We start from the raw sequence: 18,755 nt of genomic DNA, 5'->3' as shown, positions 1-18,755 counted from the left end.
CTGAGTCACCTGGGAAGCCCAGGGAAGTAGGTAGAATGAGCCAACCATTACTTGTCCCCTGGGGCTCCCAGACTGAATTATCCTGTGGAGCATGTCATTTCTACTCCAGTCTGGCCTGTGGTCTGCTGATTGGAGGACTAAGCTCTCTGCCTTTAAATTTCCTCATGGCCATCATGGGATGGACTGTTGGTAGTGAAGTATTTATGGAACAGATTTGCACAGTAGAGAATGAGTGAAGTATAGAAAAGGACAGTCATCCAGCCTGGCAGGAATGTGGGGCAGTGGAGTGAGAGGAGGCAAGAGTAAAGTTGGATGCTGGTTTCATTGTGAATGGATGCCAGCCTGTTGGACTGGAACTTTATTCTTTAGGCCAGTGCTGTCCAATAATACTTTCTACAGTGAGTGTCCAATACTGTACCTTCTAGCCACATGTGACTGTTAAGCGCTTGAAATGTGGTTAGTGTGAATGAAAAGCTGAAGTATTTTTTAAACAATGGATTGTTCACCTCATTTTTAAAAAATATATTTGTTTATTTATTTGACTGTGCCAGGTGTTAGCTGGGGCATGCCGGGTCTCTGATCCTCACTGTGGCATGCAGCATCTTTAGTTGCAGCGTGTAAGATCTAGTTCCCTGACCAGGGAGTCAAACCCAGGCCCACTGCTTTGGGAGCATGGAGCCTTAACCACCCACTTGACCACCACGGAAGTCCCAAGAACTGAATTTTAAATTTCATTTAATTAATTCAAATTGGCATAACCCCATATCGCCTGTGGCTACCGTATTGGACAGTGTGACTTTAGACGATAAGCAGCCAGTGAGTATGTTGGAGCAGGGAGATAGTATCAAGCTGAGTTTTCAGAAGATGAATTTTTCAGAAGTGTGTAGGCTGTATGGGGTGAGGGAAGTAGGCAGAAATAATATTAATGGTGTTTAGGCTGCAGTCCATGGGGTCCTTAAGAGTCGGACACGACTGAGCAACTTCCCTTTCACTTTTCACTTTCATGCATTGGAGAAGGAAATGGCAACCCACTCCAGTATTCTTGCCTGGAGAATCCCAGGGACAGAGGAGCCTGGTGGGGTCGCACAGAGTCAGACATGACTGAAGCGACTTAGCAGCAGCAGTATATGTTAGACACTTACTTGGTCCTCACATGACCTCATTTAACCCTCACAACAACTCTGTAAGAAAAGCACTATTATTTTTTCTATTTTATAGACTAGGAAAGCAAGACACAGCAAGGTCAATGAACTTAAGGTCATAGATCTAATAAATAGTGTGGCCTGGTGTCGTGTTCAGGCAGCTTGGCTGCAGAGTTCAGACTGTAAACCTCTCTAACCTGGAAGGAAGTAAATAAACCTTCACTGAGAAACTTCCTTTGTGCCCTGATGCTGTACACTGGTACATGATGTTTCATTTAGATTTCATGGCAATCACATAACACTGATGACCTTGTCTCCTCTGTGATTATGGAAGCTTTGGTTCATAGAGATGAGACATGGCAGGCTTATCAGTTTCGGGGGAAACCAGTCAAGGCTTCATTGCAAAATTCCATTTCTGAGTTACTGAGGGCAGTTAGGGTGTAATCAGTGGGGAGTGTACAGGAGGATATGGTATAAAAGATGTTGCGAAGGAAGAATCAGTAGGATTTAGCAACTGACTGGATGGCTGGGGTGAGGAAAGCGGGGGAGGATTTCTTCTGGAACAGTGAGATGAATGACAAACACAAATGCAGCCAGGCCGTATGAGCTGAGAGTGTGTGGGCTCCAGAGGAAGACAAACCTGGTTTCAAACGTAAGCGTGGCCACTGGCTAGCTGGACGCCCTCGGGCAAGTCATTCCTCTCTGTGTATCAGCATCCCTCTTGTTAAAACACAGATCAAAACACCTTCCTCCTGGGGCCGTGATGGGGCTAAGCTGCAATAACCATGGATGTAAAAGTCCTTTGCCAACTCAAGTCCACGGTCTTGTGAGTCATGCTTCTGAATAGTAGGGAGGCTGGGTGGAGGTGGTGACCAGGCCTATCTGCCTTTGATCATGGAGATGGTTCCAGAAAGCATGGGAGGGAGCACCACCTCATCTTGGACACTGGGCAGTTTCATGCCTGTGAGTCGTCTTTGACCCAGGAGGAAAGAGGGATCCTGCACACCAATCTGAAAGCAACATTTGCACACTGATGCCTCCACCTCAAATGACCCTTTCCACCGAGCACTTTGTGTGTGTGTGTCTTGTTTGACCTTCACAACAACTTTCTAAGAGTAGATAATGTTCCATACATCTGTATCTCTTTTGCTGTCTCTCATACAGGGTTGTCGTTACCATCTTTCTAAATTCCATATATATGCGTTAGTATACTGTATTGATGTTTTTCTTTCTGGCTTACTTCACTCTGTATAATAGGCTCCAGTTTCATCCACCTCATTAGAACTGATTCAAATGTATTCTTTTATTGTAAAGTAAAAAAAATAATAGTTTAAAAAAAAGGGTAGATAATGCTATCATTCCCATTTTGGAGGATATGGGTGCTCAGCGAGGCATAGTAATTGGGCTGATGTCTTTCAGCTTGAGGTTCATAAAATAGTGGTTCAGGGGACTTCCTTGGTGGTCCAGTGGTTAAGAATCCACCTTGTAATGCAGCGGTCACAGGTTCGATTCCTGGTCAGGGAACTAAGATCTCACATGCTATGGAGCAGCTAAGCCTGAGAGTTGCAACTACTGAGACTGTGTGCCAGAGCCTGAGCACCACAACTAGAGAGTCTGTGCGTCACGATGAAGGATCCTGCATGGAACCATGAGGATCCCACGTGCTGCAGTGAAGACCTCACACAGCCAAATAAGTAAATAAAAAAAAATTTTTTTTTTTTAAATGAAAGTTCAAACTGAGGTTCATCTGATCCAGAGGCCTGGCCTGGAAGTCTTGCAGATGGTGGATTTCTCTCTTGAGGAATGGCTGTCTGGGGGCTTCCAGAGAGAGATGAGAGCTCAGGAAGGTGCTGAAGGCCCCTCTGTCTCTTCTTCCAACACAGACATCTGCAGCAAGTGCTGGAATGAATACTTCTGGTTAGTTTGGATTCAGGGACAAAGATTGCTTCCTAAAGATGACAGTTGCCCATTTTAGACTCTAGTGAGAATAGGGTACAAGAGATGGATCGACTCCAAAGAGAGAAAATAAAAATTTAACGACTTGATCTAGTTTCCTCTGGATACAACAAATGAATTGTAATGGTTAGAGCTGGGCATTTGGGGGTGGGTGCAGTATGAGGCAGAGTTGGGGTCCCATTGCTTCCTGGGGGCAGATACTCCAGAGAGGTCTCTTGGGCTTTTGTCTGTAGTCTTCTGCTTCTGGGATCATCCAAGTATTTCTGATCCTTGGCTGGTATAGTGGTTTCCTATTGCTAGAATAACAAATTACCACACACTTAATGGCTTAAAATAACAGATTTATTACCTTATAGCTCTGGAGGTCAAGAGTCTGAAAATGGGTCTCATGAGGCTAACATCAAGACAGCAGGATGTCAAGATGTCAGCAGGACGTCATTCCTTCTGGAGCCTCTGGGGACCGTCTGTTCCTTGCCTTTTCTAGCGTCTAGACACCACCCACATTTCTGGGAGTGTGTTCCTTTCCAGCAGTGGCATCACTCCAGCCTCTGCTTTTGTAGTCGTACCTCCTTCTCTGACTCTGACCCTCATACCTCCTTCTAATAAGGATCCGGTGGCTAAGACTCCATGCTCCCAGTGCAGGCGGCCTGGGCATTCAATCTCTGGTCAGGGAACTAGATCCCACATGCCACAACTAAGAGTTTACATGCTAAACGCAAAGATCTCACATGCCACGGTGAAGATCGAAGATCCTGCATGCTGCAACTAAGACTCAGCACAGCCAAGTAAATAAATTTTGAGGAAAAAAAAGAAAAAAGTATTCTTTTTTAAAAAAAGACTCTTGTAATTGCATTAAACTCACCAGGATGTGTTAGTGTTATTCTCTTAGTCGTGTCTGACTCTTTGAGACCCCATGTACTGTAGCCTGCCAGTCTCCTCTGTCCATGGAATTCTCCAGGCAAGAGTACTGGAGTGGGTAGCCATTCCCTTGTCTAGGGGATCTTCCTGACCCAGGGATTGAAACCAGGCCTCCCACATTGCAGGCAGATTCTTCACTGTCTGAGCCACCATTCACACAGTCCAGGGATTAGAATGTGGACGTCTTTGGTGAGGCTGGGGGAAGACGTTATTCTACCTGTAGGCCTATGACTCTCATGATTTTAATGTAATGGGAGGATTGGAGATAAATGGTGCTTGGAATCTTAATCTCTTCCTCTGTGGGAGCCAAGTAGCAGTTCACTGCCCCCTGTTCTAAAGATTCAGTTTATTTATTTATGGCTCTGCTGGGTCTTCATTGCTATGCTGACTTTGCTGTAGTCGCAGACAGCGGTGGCTACGCTGTAGCTGTGGTTGCATGGCCTTCTCAGGGCAGTGGCTTCTCTTGTTGCAAGGCGTGGGCTCTAGAGCACAGGCTCAGTAGCTGTGGTGTATGGGTCTAGTTTCCCTGCAGCGTGTGGGATCTTCCCAGAGCAGGGGTCGAACTCTTGTCTCCTGCATTGGCAGGTGGTTTCTTTACCACTGAGCCACCAGGGACGTCCAGCAGTTTCCCCTTTTAAAATAGGTCTTGTGTACATTCTCCCACCTGATACTCAGACATTTTCAGTGCTTGTCTGGTCCATATACATTTGGGTTTGAGACTGCATCATGTAGTCCTAATAAAGCATGACAACGGTTAGATTCAGAAGGCTGTAGGCTGCAGGCTTCTAACCTCTATGGAGCAAAGAGTTGTTGCGTAAATCGTGAAGCATCTAGGAATTCTTGGTTCTTACCAGGTACCTGTTTGAAAGCAGGACCTAGAACGTGTTTCAGCAGTTTCTGTGAATGTTGGCTCTTCTTTAAGAAAAGCTAGTCTTACCCTGAATTTGCCAAACGAAATGAGGGGGTGTTTATTTGTATCACAAAAGGATTTAGTTTGTTTCTTTAAATAGCCTAAGCCCTACTCCTTTTCTTTGAAGTGTTTTAGTTAATGGGAAATTTGATTTGCAGAACTTTTTAGAAACACGCTGTATAAAGTAAATACCTGTGCTAGAAGCTCATCGACTTTTCAGCCTGTTCCCAGCTTCTCTGTAGAGCATGCTGGGGCACAGCCAAGTCCCTTGGCATACTGAGTCCAGCAAGGTGGAAGTAGATTGTTTATTTTCGTGGCTAATTGGAAGGCTGGCAGGAGAGACCTTGTCAATGACTGACGTAGTCCTACACTTGACTGTGGTGGTAGAATGTGGAAGGCCAGCCGGGAGCTATAGCTAGCATTACGTTGATTGGGTTTTCTTCTTTTTGTGTGGCTGATAATGCTCATTCTTTGTGGATTCACTCACCGAATATTTGTTTACTCAATATATGCCAGGACATGTGGTAGACACTAGGAAGCTAGAGATGAGCTTCCCTCAAAGAGAGTAAGGATAGATAAGACCTTAACTGATATTTTAGATATTTTGAAGAAGGGCTCTAGGCTAAAGTAATTGCTTATCAGTGGTGAGCTTGGGGGAGAGGAACTTTCCTAAACATTTCTGGGTTAAGGGAGAAGTGAAAACTTCAGTAATAGGCCAATTAGAAACTTACAACAATGATGGCAGTATGAAGCATAGGAAGTGGTCAAAGCTGTGCTCGAAAGTTTTTAGCCTTGAAATGTTAAACTTTTAATGAAGAAGAATGGGAAGAAATTAGCTGAGCAGTCAGTTCAAGAAGCTTTAAAATGAATAATGAATAATAGCAGGAGACATTTGTTGCATACTCGGAGAAGGCAATGGCACCCCACTCCAGTACTCTTGCCTGGAAAATCCCATGGATGGAGAAGCCTGGTCGGCTTCAGTCCATGGGGTTGCTGAGTCAGACACGACTGAGCGACTTCACTTTCACTTTTCACTTTGATGCATTGGTGAAGGAAATGGCAACCCACTCCAGTACTCTTGCCTGGAGAATCCCAGGGACGGCGGAGCCTGGTGGGCTGCCGTCTATGGGGTCACACAGAGTCGAACACGACTGATGTGACTTAGCAGCAGCAGCAGCAGCATGGTATGTTAGGCTAAGTTCTGAGCATGGATTATTTCATTTAATTCTGACAATACTGCTGTGATATGAGTATTATTACTATTATCACCATCATTTTTCAGAAAGAAAACTGAAGCACAGGTAGATAAGATAATGTGCCTAAACATTATAGTTTGCAAATGTTGAAAGTGAAAGTGAAGTCACTCAGTTGTGTCCGACTCTTTGCGACCCATGGACTGTGGCCCACAAAGCTCCTCCATCCATGGGATTCTCCAGGCAAGAATATTGGAGTGGGAAAGCAGCATCAAAACCTGGCCATCTGACTCCAGAATTCATACTTGCAAACCAATAAATAATACAAGAACAAGTACACATAAAATAAGTAGGACAAATAGCAGTAAAACTAACAAGTAAGAAAGAAACAGTAGAATTGATAAGTATATCCATCATTTGCTTCTTTAAAATGAAAGAATAATAAAATGGACACTAAGGAAGACAAACCTCTGAAAAAAAATAAAGAGAGAGAGACTCCCCAACAATATAATAGACGAAAGCTTGAGAAAGAGCCTGGCACCATCCCAGATAAGATGATGCAGTTGAAACACACAGAGGAGACCACTGTGGATCATTCCAAAGGAAAATATAAATTCCCAAAGTTAGTTTGAGAAGAGCGTGAGGGAGAAATAAAGCCGGTAAAAGCTCTAAGCTGGATAGGACTGTTTGCTCGTCATCCCTTTTATTCCACATTGCTCTGGGAATTTTACATATGGACATATAAAGGGAAACACAAGAGGCATATCTATCAGGGAGGAGGAAAGAAAAATGTTATTACTGGGGATAACATGATTCTCTACCTGGAAAACTCAAAGGAAGCAACTGAAATCCCACAGCAACTCTCATGAATTTTAAAAATACTTAGAGAATAAATACTCTGAAAATTTATTGCTTTCCTATTTGTAAATGATAACCACTCGGCAAACAAAATGGAAAAGATGTCAAAATCACAATAGCAGAGAAGTAGGACTTCTCAGATAATACGAAGTTATAAATATGTAGAACTATAGAGAAAAGTGGGCTTCCCAGGTGGCACTAGTGGTAAAGAATCCAGCTGCCAATTCAGGAGACATAAGAGACATGGATTTGATCCCTGGATTGGGAAGATCCCCTGGAGGTCATGGCAACCCACTCTAGTATTTTTGCACAGAGAATTCCGTGGACAGAGGAGCCTGGAGGGCTACAGAATCCATAGGGTTGCAAAGAATCAGATACGACTGAAGCAACTTAGCACGCACACATTCATAGAGAAAATTAAATACTGGGATACATAAAATAAAATTTTAGCAAGGGGGCACTCTATTCCTGATAGAAGTACTCATTGTTATGCAAGTGTCAATTATCAAAGTCCCAATAAATTTTTTTCTGGGGGTGAGGGTAGGGAGTTGACTAAATACAATAAAAATTCCATTGGTATTTTTAAAAGCTTGATAAACTGATTCTGAAGTTCACTTGGAACTTGGAATGATTGCCAGTAGAATGTTGAAAATAAGGATAATGAAAGAAGACTTGCCCTGCCAAGATATAACATATTATAAAGCTACTATAATTAAATCCCATATTTCTTTATTATAAGACAGATCAGTGGAACAGAACTGCAGGCCCAAAGACAGACCCCAGTGTATATAATTATTTAGTACATAATTAGGTTGGCGTTTGAAATCAGTGATGAGGGGATGAATTATTCAATAAAAGATGCTGGCACAATTGATTACCTATTTGGGGAAAAAAATGGCAAGTTAAATTCCCATGTCATTTCAGATACAAAAAAAATTACAAATCGATGGAAGTTTAAAGTGCATATGATGCCAGATAAAAGTAGAGAGAAAAGAATGGTAGAGATAGGAATTTGGATCATATGGGAAGGCCTTTTGAAATGTAGTTGGACTAAGTTTTCTTTGTCCAGTTTTTTTTCTTTTGGTAGTCTGCAAGTTATTCTTGTTAGCACACTATTTCAGCTTCAGTCAGTTCAGTTCAGTCACTCAGTCGTGTCCAACTCTTTGCGACCCCATGAATCACAGCACGCCAGGCCTCCCTGTCCATCACCAACTCCCGGAGTTCACCAAGACTCACGTCCATCGAGTCAGTGATGCCATTCAGCCATCTCATCCTGTCGTCCCCTGCTCCTCCAGCCCCCAATCCCTCCCAGTATCAGAGTCTTTTCCAATGAGTTAACTCTTCGCATGAGGTGAAAATGCAGTTTCTCCATACCTATTAACTCTTGAGGAATAAGACAAGGATCTTAGCATGTTGCAACTTTGTAGTCTTTTTCCCGTCCCTGTCTCTTAAGACTTGTCCCCCAACCCTCACCTTGCTTTTCTCTTTGTTCTTTCACCACTGTTTTATGCTTCTTTTATTCATTTTGTTGGTTTTTTTTTGTGGAGTGTATATTCTCTATTACTTCTTTGTGGGAAGTAAAATGTCCAAGTTCTTGTATTTTGGAAATGTCTTTATTTTGTTCTTTCACTTGAATGCTCGTTTGACTGTGTATGGGATTTTAGGTTCAAATGACTTTTCCTAAACCTTTGAAAATGTTGCTCCATTGTATTCTATTTTTTTTTTTTAGTTTTTAAAAAATTATTGCCACAATCAATTTAGTTAAATTTTTTAAAGATTTTTTTTATGTGGACCATTTTAAAAGTCTTTATTGAATTTGTTACAGTATTGCTTCTGTCTTATGGTTTGGTCTTTTGGCCGCGAGGCATGTGGAATCTCAGCTCCCTAATCAGAGATCGAACTCACCCCCCTGCATTAGAAGGCGAACTCTTAACTGTTGGAAGTGCCTCCATTGTATCCTAGAATGCAGAGTTGCAGATGAGAAATCTGATGTTAAAATTATTTTTGTTCCTTTGTCAGTAACTTTCCCGTCTTCTCTTCCTTTCCTTGCTGGACACGTCCTCACAGTGATATCTCAGTCAGTTCAGTTCAGTCGCTCAGTTGTGTCCGACTCTTTGCGACCCCATGAATCACAGCACGCCAGGCCTCCCTGTCCATCAGCAACTCCCGGAGTTCACCAAGACTCACGTCCATCGAGTCAGTGATGCCATCCAGCCATCTCATCCTCTGTCGTCCCCTTCTCCTCTTGCCCCCAATCCCTCCCAGCATCAGAGTCTTTTCCAATGAGTCAACTCTTCGCATGAGGTGGCCAAAGTACTGGAGTTTCAGCTTTAGCATCATTCCTTCCAAAGAATACCCAGGACTGGTCTCCTTTAGAATGGACTGGTTGGATCTCCTTATAGTCCAAGGGACTCTCAAGAGTCTTCTCCAACACCACAGTTCAAAAGCATCAATTCTTCTGTGCTCAACTTTCTTCACAGTCCAACTCTCACATCCATACATGACCACTGGAAAAACCATAGTCTTGACTAGACGGACCTTTGTTGGCAAAGTAATGTCTCTGCTTTTGAATATGCTATCTAGGTTGGTCATAACTTTCCTTCCAAGGAGCCTTGGTAATTCTCACTGTTAGTCATTTTTCTTTTTATTCGTATCTATTGACACTTGATAGTTTCTTTCAATTTCATGGCTCAAATTCTTCTTAATCTTTAGAGAATTTCCTTTCATTTTCTTCAATTACACCTTCTTTACTTTTCTTTCTGTTCTTTCCTGAACATCCTTCTGTATAGATATTAGAATTTTGAGATCTATTCTACATGTTTTGAGTCATTTCTTTTATTCTTTCTTGTTTTTTTTTTTTTGCAAAATTCTGGGGAAATCACTCAAATTAGACTTCCAATTTGCTAAGTTCCTCTTTAGTTGTTCTCCATTTTGTATCAGCCCAACCACTGACTTTCCAGTTTGGGCAATCATATTTTTCATTTCCCGATCTTTGTTTTTCTTTGACTCTTTGTTTCAAAATGAAAGTAGGCTTATTTCCCTTGATATTATGTAATTAGCATATACTCTTTTGTCAACATTTCAAACAATATGGATGTAAAGGTTGTCAGTAAAAATAATCTGTAGTCCTATTGCCCAGCGATAACCATCACTGGCATTTTTTGGCCACTGCTCACATATTACTCACGTAGGGCTTCCCTGGTGGCTCAGATGGTAAAGTGCCTGTCTGCAATGTGGGAGACCCGGGTTCGATCCCTGGGTTGGGAAGATCCCCTGGGGAAGGAGATGGCAGCCCACTCCACTACTCTTGCCTAGAAAATCCCATGGACAGAGGAACCTGGTATGCTACAGTCCATGGGGTAACAAAGAGTCGGGCATGACTGAGAGACTTCACTTTCACTTTCATATGTTACTCTCAACATTCACAGACTTATAGGCACAGAGGACTTCCCTACTCACAACAAACATATACATGCTGTTTGACACAGATGTCTTTATACAAAGCATATATTACTTACAAAATGCAATAAATCATAACAGAAAAAGGAGAAAGAAATTGACCCCTTTGGAACTCTTCTTTTTAGCTTTGCCATCTTGTGGAATCTTGGTTCCCTGAGCAGGGATTGAACCTGAGTCCGTGGCAGTGGAACCACAGGGTCCTAACCACTGGGCTGCTGGGGAATTATCCCCAGGTTCACTAATAATCAGTCAAGACTAATGTTTCTTTCCCATCTATTACCCTTTGTGTCTCCTTTCTGTCATGTTGAATTATTTTGAATTGAATCACTTTATTCATAAAGATTATAGGATGTATCCTTAGAAGTAAGAATAACAAAAAAATCATAATACCCTTATTATATAAAAAATTATAATTCCCTAATACCAATAACAAAAATTCCCTCATATTTTCAAAAAATCAGCCATTCATTTTTCTGATTATCTCACAATTATTAAAAAACTGTTAGTTCATTTAAATTAGGACCCAAACAACATCTACATATTGTGTTTAGTTAACACCTTCTTAAAATCTCTTTATTATGTTCCTCCTCTGCCCTGCTATTTTCCTCCTGCAGTTTTTTATTTTTGTTCATTTATTGTTGGTGTTTTGAGCAGTTTTAGGCATATAGAAAAACTAAAATACAGTTTCTGTACATTCCCTCAACTTCATTTCCACCCTAGTTCCCCCTATTATTAACGTTTGCAAGTGACATAAATCAGAAAGAGAAAGAGAAATACCATGTTAACTCACTTGTATGTGGGATCTTAAAAAAAAAAAAAAGGAAACCCAAAACACCAAAACCAAGAAGTGAACTTGTGGATACAGAGAACAGATTGGTGGTTGCCAGAGATTAGGGTCAGGAGCGGGTGACATGGATGAAAGTGGTCAAAATAAATAAGTTCAGGGGATGCAATAAATAGCATGGTGACTATAGTTAGTAGTACTGTAGTGTGTCTTTGGGCTTCCCTGGGGGCTCAATGGTAAAGAATCTGCCTGCCAAGGCAGGAGACGTGTTCCATCCCTGGGTTGGGAAGATCCGCTGGAGGAGGGCATGGAAACCCGCTCGAGTGTTCTTACTGGGAAATCCCACAGACAGAGGAGCCTGGTGACCTACTGTCCACGGGGTTGCAGAAGAGCCGGACACAACGACTGAGCATGCAGTATATATTTGGAAGTCATTAAGAGAGTAAATCTTAAAAAATCTTATCACAAGAAAAAAATTTACAACTATGTGTGGTGATGGATATTCATGACTTAGAGTGGTGATCATTTATAAATGTATATATGGAATCATTATGTTTTACACCTGAACCTAATATAAGATTATATCAATTATATCTCAATTAAAACATGAAGAGAACTATATTTGATACCCTATTATAAGTCATAATGGAAAATAACATTAAAAAATGTGAAAAATGAAATAACATGCCTTAGAGTGTTGTTAGGAATATTAAGTGAATTAATATGTGTAAAGCACTTTTAAAGAATCTTGCATTAGTGTGGTACATTGGTTACAATTGATGGGCCAATATCGATACATGGTTATTAACTAAAAGCCATTGTTTATCCTAGGGTTCACTTTTTGTGTTGTAGGTTCTCTAAGTGTAGTTGTCAGTACTATGTCATCCATAGTAGTCAATATAATTAGTAATTTGCAAGTTGTAACACCGGTGTACCCAGGAGTTTGACTTCAATAGAAGACAAGTGGCAGAAACTGAAGGCATTGTTTATCTGATTATAAAGCCTTTGAGTATAAAGTTCAGGCCTAATGTGTCTTCCTCTCTTCCCCTCCCTTCCTGTTCTCCACTTCCCCTCTCCCTTCCCTCCTACCCTCATTTTCTCTTTTGCAGTCTGCTGTTTTGTCGTGCACAAGCGGTGCCATGAATTTGTCACCTTCTCCTGCCCGGGCGCTGACAAGGGCCCAGCCTCTGACGTAAGTAACAGGCCCTGGTCACCTCTCTCTGTCCATAGTCAATGCATCCTTTTGGGTGACTGTGAGTATACTGAGACAAAAAGTCAGGATGTCACGGTCCCTACGGCCTCTGAGACTATTTTCATCTTAATGGGAAAAAAAACAAAACATTTTGAGAGGGGTGCATGACTTCAAGAAACCAGTTTCCCTTCTATGATTTAGCACAATGTCTTCATCTTTATGGCTGAGGCATGGGGTTGATGAGCAAGGGTTAAATTGTGAACTCTTTGTCAGGGCCCCAGAATTAGGAGGAAGTGAGATTTTCCTGCTCCGTTTAACCCAAACTGTGATTACTGTTGAGGGATAAGGGATGCTCCTGGGTAAAACTGGCAAATAAACTGTTTTGATCATTATTGCTTTATTTTAATATGGTTTGAAAAATGTATCTAGTAGTGGTTTGTCATTTATGGTGAGGATTTAAAATTTCCTACGTAAGTAAAGGTGTTTAGAGTTAAACAAAAGATAGGGCTTCCTTGTGGCTCAGCTGGTAAAGAATTCACCCACAGTGTGGGAGACCTGGGTTTGATCCCTGGGTTGGGAAGATCCCCTGGAGAAGGGAAAGGCTACCCAGTATTCTGGCCTGGCGAATTCCATGAACTGTATAGTCCATGGGGTCAGAGAGAGTCAGACATGACTGAGTGACTTTCATTTTCACTTTCCTTTCAAAAGATAGGGACTTCCCTGGCAGTCCAGTGGTTAAGAATTCACACTTGCAGTGCAGGGGGTACAGGTTTAATCCCTGGTTGGGGAACTAAGATCCCATATGCTGTGTGGTATGGCCAAAAATAAATAAAAATTGAAAAAGATAAATTGACTTAAGGAAAATATTAAGTGAATGACAGCCTGAGTGCTGTGTATGAGTGCTCTGTGGCTAAAGTCTTGGTACAAGTTTACCTAAAGTTTGAGGTACATGTGGATCGCCTATCCAACAGCCATTCCTCACCCTCACTCTTCTTTCTGGCAAAGGCCACCTCTTAGTATAAAGCTGAAGATGCCTGCTGCTTGCTTTCGCAGGCTCCTTTGTAGCTAGTGAATGAGCACGTGACCCAGTTCTGCTCAGTGGGACCCGAGGGGAAGTCTGAGCAGGGCTTCTAGGAAAGACATTCCTTTCTGATAAAGGAAGATACTCCTTTCTTTGTTCTGGTGGACATTTTTGAGTGGGCACATAATGAATGCATGGAGTTGTGGCAACCCTTAGGGTCAATGAGAAAGCTATGACTGACATCCTGAGCATGGCCGAGTGGAAGAGTTAAAGGAACCTGGGTCATGGATGACGTTGATGAACTGCTGAGCCAACGCTGAGTTCTCTTATGCTCAGACTGTGTATGTGAGATAAGAAGCACCTCTTACTGGTAAAGTAAGGGTATTCTTTTCCATGCAGCTGAAGCCGTCCTGGCCCTTCCACCACGCACGCAGTGCTGTTGGCCCAGTCATGAACTCTGTATGTCTGTCATCCCCAGTTCTCTTATTTTGTTCCTGCTTTGGTTCACCTTCCTGGAATTTTCCCCACTGGCTTTGTCTCCCACTGGTCTTGTCTTGATCGCTTAGAGTGGACAGCTGATCTCAGCTTGCTCGAAGTGGGTAGTCACTACCTTCTGTTGTTGCATGTGCTCTTGCTAGCCTTCTAAAAGTGGTCATCTGCCATTTTGCTGCAGATCAGGGGCAGGCCATGCACACTCTAGAGCTGATACTGCCATTATTTTGCAGACTGTGCTATTTGGGTTTAGGAACTCCAGGCAACAGAGAACAACCAAAACCCTCACAGGCCTATTTGCAGAGACGAGGATGGGACCATTCTTCATGTTCTCTCAGATCACACTCCCTGACCCTTTTAGTGCAGTTCCTTCCCGTGTACCCAGGAGAGAAGGTAAGTTTGGGGGACAGCCTGCTTCCATTATGCAGCTCTGAATGTTCATGCAGATCGAGGCGTGATGCTCAGAAAGCAGCCAGGAGGATGCTGTTTCCCATAGCCCCTCTTTATTCCTTGGCTTTTTATGTTGCCTGAGGGAGAAGGAGCTCAAACTATTTTATATGGAAAGGGAAATTTTGGTCCCTGAAACTGAAAAGCTCGACCCAGTGAATCAAGGTGCTGAAATGAGATCTTCAGGGATCTCTTTCTCCAGTTCTTGGCTCAGTTTTCTTCTGGTTTCTTCTGTTTTCTTCTGGTTTCTGTTTCAAGAAGGCTTTTCTCCTATGGGAGCATGTTGGCCGTGGTACCTTTAGTCTTCATGTCTTGTCAGTGCTGCAGTTCTAGTGACAAGAGCTAACGTCTCAGTAAATCCTGGGCCATATGTGACTGAGGATGGTTATGCTGATTGGCACGCCTGGTATGGTCTTACCCCTGGAGAGGTCTGAGAGTGGGAGAGAGGTGATCGGTCCCTTGAAGGAAAATGAGAGAAGCAGTATTGTGTACTGGTTAAAATCACACTATGGATGGAGCCAGCATTTCGAGGCTCAGGTATGCTTGACCTTGGGCAAAGTACTTCAGTGCATTTATGCTTTAGATCGCTCAATTGGAAATGAATAAAACAGTTGTCCCTACCTGATAACCTTGGTCGGAATATCTGGTGTGTATGTTTAGGACAGTGTCTGGTACATATTGAAGGTGATAATGACAATGGTAATGAATAACAGTGAATGTGTGCTGGGTAGACAATGAGGACAGATGTCTACCAGGGAAGTCTGCTGAATGAATAGGTCCTCTGCCTGCCACCTGGCAGTCGTCCTTCCTAGGCATGTGTAGGCGCCATAAGTTGTAGGAGACCCTGCTCTGTGTGAATGGAACAGTGTAGTCATTCATTGCCTTGGGCATGGGGAGAGCAGGCAGTCCTCCCTACAGCCGGCATGCATAGATTTGGCAGCCAATCTCTGGACACAGTTCCAAGAAGGCCAGTTGGCACCAAGGATGATGAATTGGTCCAGACTCCTGAACTGGGTTGACTTTGTTCATTGACCTTTTTCTGTCCATGGTTGGAGACATGATTAAATATCTGGCCACACCTGTTTGCCTACCTGGCCAGGCTCTCTGAGGCTCATGCAGATCAGGAAGGGTGCCCTCCTCTTGTATGACCTTGGAGGAGCAGGTATGCAGCGAGCTCATGGACTAGAAAAGTGCTGCCTCCATTTGTGAGAAAGGAATTGTCCTTTTGTCTTCTGCCCTCTGCTATTCCAAGTCCAACCTGAGCTGAGGAATATTCTGGGTATTAGTAGATCTTTGTGTGGTTGGCAGCCTTCTAGATCTCTATCATGACATATTAGGCTACCTGATGGGAATTTTATGAATCAAGCTCTGTCCCAGTGAACCCAGCTACTGACCCAACCATTCAATGCCAATGGGAATAGACAGTACATATGGGCACCCACCACTGGGGGACCTCAAAACATGGCAGAGTTCCTGGGTGCTACGTTTGATCATCTGTAGGGATCCTACTGGTTCTGAGATCTTCTCAGAATTAGAAAGAGAAGCTTGTCTCTGAGGGCTTGGACTAGGATAAGTCAAGTGTAGGACTTGCCCTGGGCACAAAGATTAAGGGATTCTTGCTTGTGTCTGCCTGGTGGCTGGATGATCTAGGCTGGCCCCATTCACATGACTGGCAGCGAGCTGGCTGTGGGCCTAGGTGCCTTGATTCTTCTCCACATGGCTTCTCATCCTCCAGCTGACCAGCTCTGGTTTGTTCACATGGTGGTTTCAGGGTTCTAAGAAGAGCACATCCCAATGCATCAGTGCTTTTCCAGCTCATGCATCATGTCTGACAATGTCCCCCTGGACCAAGTAGTCTCATGTTATTCTTCAGTAGCTCAGTCGTGTCCGACTCTTTGTGACCCCATGAACTGTAGTCTGCAGGTTCCTCTGTCCATGGTGTTCTCCCAGCAAGAATACTGGAGTGGATTGCTATTTTCTACTCCAAGGGATCTTCCTGGACCAGGGATCAAATCTGTGTCTCCTGCATTGGCAGGCAGATTCTTTACCACTGAACCACCAGGGAAGCCCCCCAAGTAGTCTCATGGCCAAGCCCAAATTCAAGTGGTAAAGAAATAGACCACTCATCATGGGAGGGGAAAGAATCTCTGGTCAAGCTACTGCAGATCCTGTTGACTCAGGGGGTCACTGTGGAACAGAATCCCTGGAGGCCATCACACTGGGCTTCATAAAGGACTCTCAGGTCTCACTGTGGTTCAGAGAGTCAGACGGCCTCAGTAGGACAACAGGCTTCTTGTATTCCCTGCCCCAGCTCCCTGAGTGACTTAGCCTCCTCCAACGACAAATGGAAAGTTGGGCAGTTTATGGATCACTCCCAGAGACAATGGGCTTCCCAAGTGGCTCAGTGGTAAAGGCTCCGCTTGCCAGTGCAGGAGATGCAGGAGACAAGGGTTTGATCCCTGGGTTGGGAAGTTCCCCTGGAGGAGGAAATGGCAATCCACTCCAGTATTCTTGCTTGGAGAATTCCATGGACAGAGGAGCCTGGTGGGCTACCGTTCACGGGGTCACAAAGAATCGGACACGACTGAGTGGCTGACACACACACACACCCAGAGACAATGGTGATTAAGGATGTGGACTCTGAAATCAGTCATACCTTCTTAGTTCATGTTAGTTGCGCGTGAGGTGATCTCGGGTGGTCATTTTTCTTCTCTGTGGCTCAGTTTCTTTATCCACAAACTGGGATGTTAGTACCAACCACATAGGTCTATTGTAATAATTTAAAAAAATCCTTAAAATGAAAAAGAGCTAACTACATCAGCATCAAAAGGATTAACCACAGATGGATTAAAGAGCCATTGTGTGAAAGCGCTAAGCACAGTGCCTGTCACGTCCTAAGCCTTTGGTGCAGGTAGCTGATGGCTTTCCACTGATCTCCCTAATTGTGGATGTACTGATAATTCTCTCCATTCCTCCACCTACACCATGCACTCGTGTTTTCATTTCCATTGTGAGAGTGCTATGTCACTCAGTTGTGTCCGACTCTTTGCAACACCATGGACTGCATGTAGCCCACCAGGTTCCTCTGTCCATGGATTTCTCCAGGCAAGAATACTAGAGTGGGTTGCCATGCCTTCCTCCAGGGGATCTTTCTGACCCAGGGATTGAACCTGAATCTTCTACGTCCCTTGCATTGGCAGGCAGGTTCTTTATCACTAGCATCTGGGGAGCCTTTCCATTGCCATTACTTTATACAAAACCTGAAATTTTGCAGTACAATGCTGAGAAAAAGAACCTAGACTCTGGAGCCAGAAAACCTTGGTGTCAAAATCCAGTGCTGAAGTCCCCAGCTCCATTGATCTTGGTAAAATTATTTCAGTTCTGTGATCTTAGTTTGTATCTTTAAAATGGGGCAAATAATACATAAATCATAGGTTCGGGGTGAGTAGTCAATGAAAAGCTACTTGAATCACAGCCAGAATAGTGTCTGGCACAAAGAAGGCACTTGGAAAATGGTTTCTAAATTATGATTTATCCCTGGAGGAATCTCTCCTACTCAAGAAGGGGTGCAGGTTACACTCTGACCTGCCAAGAAATAATAGCTAATAATAGCTAACTTTGTTGAGCAGAGGTTCTGTGCCAGGCATTACAAAAGTATAAAAGGACTCTTTAGCTGGTTTGTCTAAAGATAACTCCTCCAGTGTTTTATGGTTTTAGAAATAATAATTTCTTATCATTCATGGTCAAAGTACTGAATAAAACTCATTGTTATGCCTTGTACCCTCCTGATTCCATCACTAAATCAGTTCAGTGAAAGATGCAGGCAGTAATGTTGAGTTTTGTGTTTCTTAATCAAGTCTTACTTTATGAAGAAATATATTAAAAATGATAAATCATGCATTAGATGTTGAAGACTTAATAAAAGAGAAATAAAAGAAAATTTAAAAAGAATATATTAAATTCACATATTAAAAGAATATGCATATAAATGCTAATGGGTTTGAAAATCTGGTTGAAAGGGATGATTCTCAAGGAAATTTTAAATTGGCAATTTTATCTCAAGAAAAAATTGAAAACCATAACAGGCAAATAATCGAGAGAAATGAGAACATTGCTTTTCTTCTCCCAAAGCTCCAGAATAATAGGCTTCATGGGTAAATTATTTTAAACTTTAGAAGAATGAAGAATTTCTCTTCATTTTATTTTATTTTGATTTTCATAACAGTGAGCCTGTTGTCTTAAAATATCTTTGTTTCCTTTTTGTGACATGCTTTACTTTTTTATTGAAGTATGACTGATGGATAAGATTATGTAAATTACAGGTATACAATATAATGCTTCACAATTTTAAAGGTTATACTTCATTTGTGTGTGTGTGTGTGC

At 42.7% G+C, this 18,755-nt stretch overlaps 1 protein-coding gene across 2 annotated transcripts in view; it reads left to right on the top strand.

Moving 5' to 3' along the window:
- PRKCB (protein kinase C beta) overlaps positions 1-18,755 on the top strand; it is a 374,767-nt gene that overhangs the window by 151,765 nt on the left and 204,247 nt on the right. For both annotated transcript variants that reach the window (XM_070362076.1, XM_070362075.1), the window contains exon 3: positions 12,330-12,412. In XM_070362076.1, the coding sequence (XP_070218177.1) occupies positions 12,330-12,412 (83 nt within the window). The remainder of the gene's footprint in view (positions 1-12,329; positions 12,413-18,755) is intronic.

This window comes from Bos mutus, chromosome 25 (assembly GCF_027580195.1).
Source record: "Bos mutus isolate GX-2022 chromosome 25, NWIPB_WYAK_1.1, whole genome shotgun sequence".
NCBI lineage: Eukaryota > Metazoa > Chordata > Mammalia > Artiodactyla > Bovidae > Bos > Bos mutus.
The sequence above is the reverse complement of the archived record's forward strand: the minus strand, read 5'-3'. Positions and strand labels throughout refer to the sequence as shown.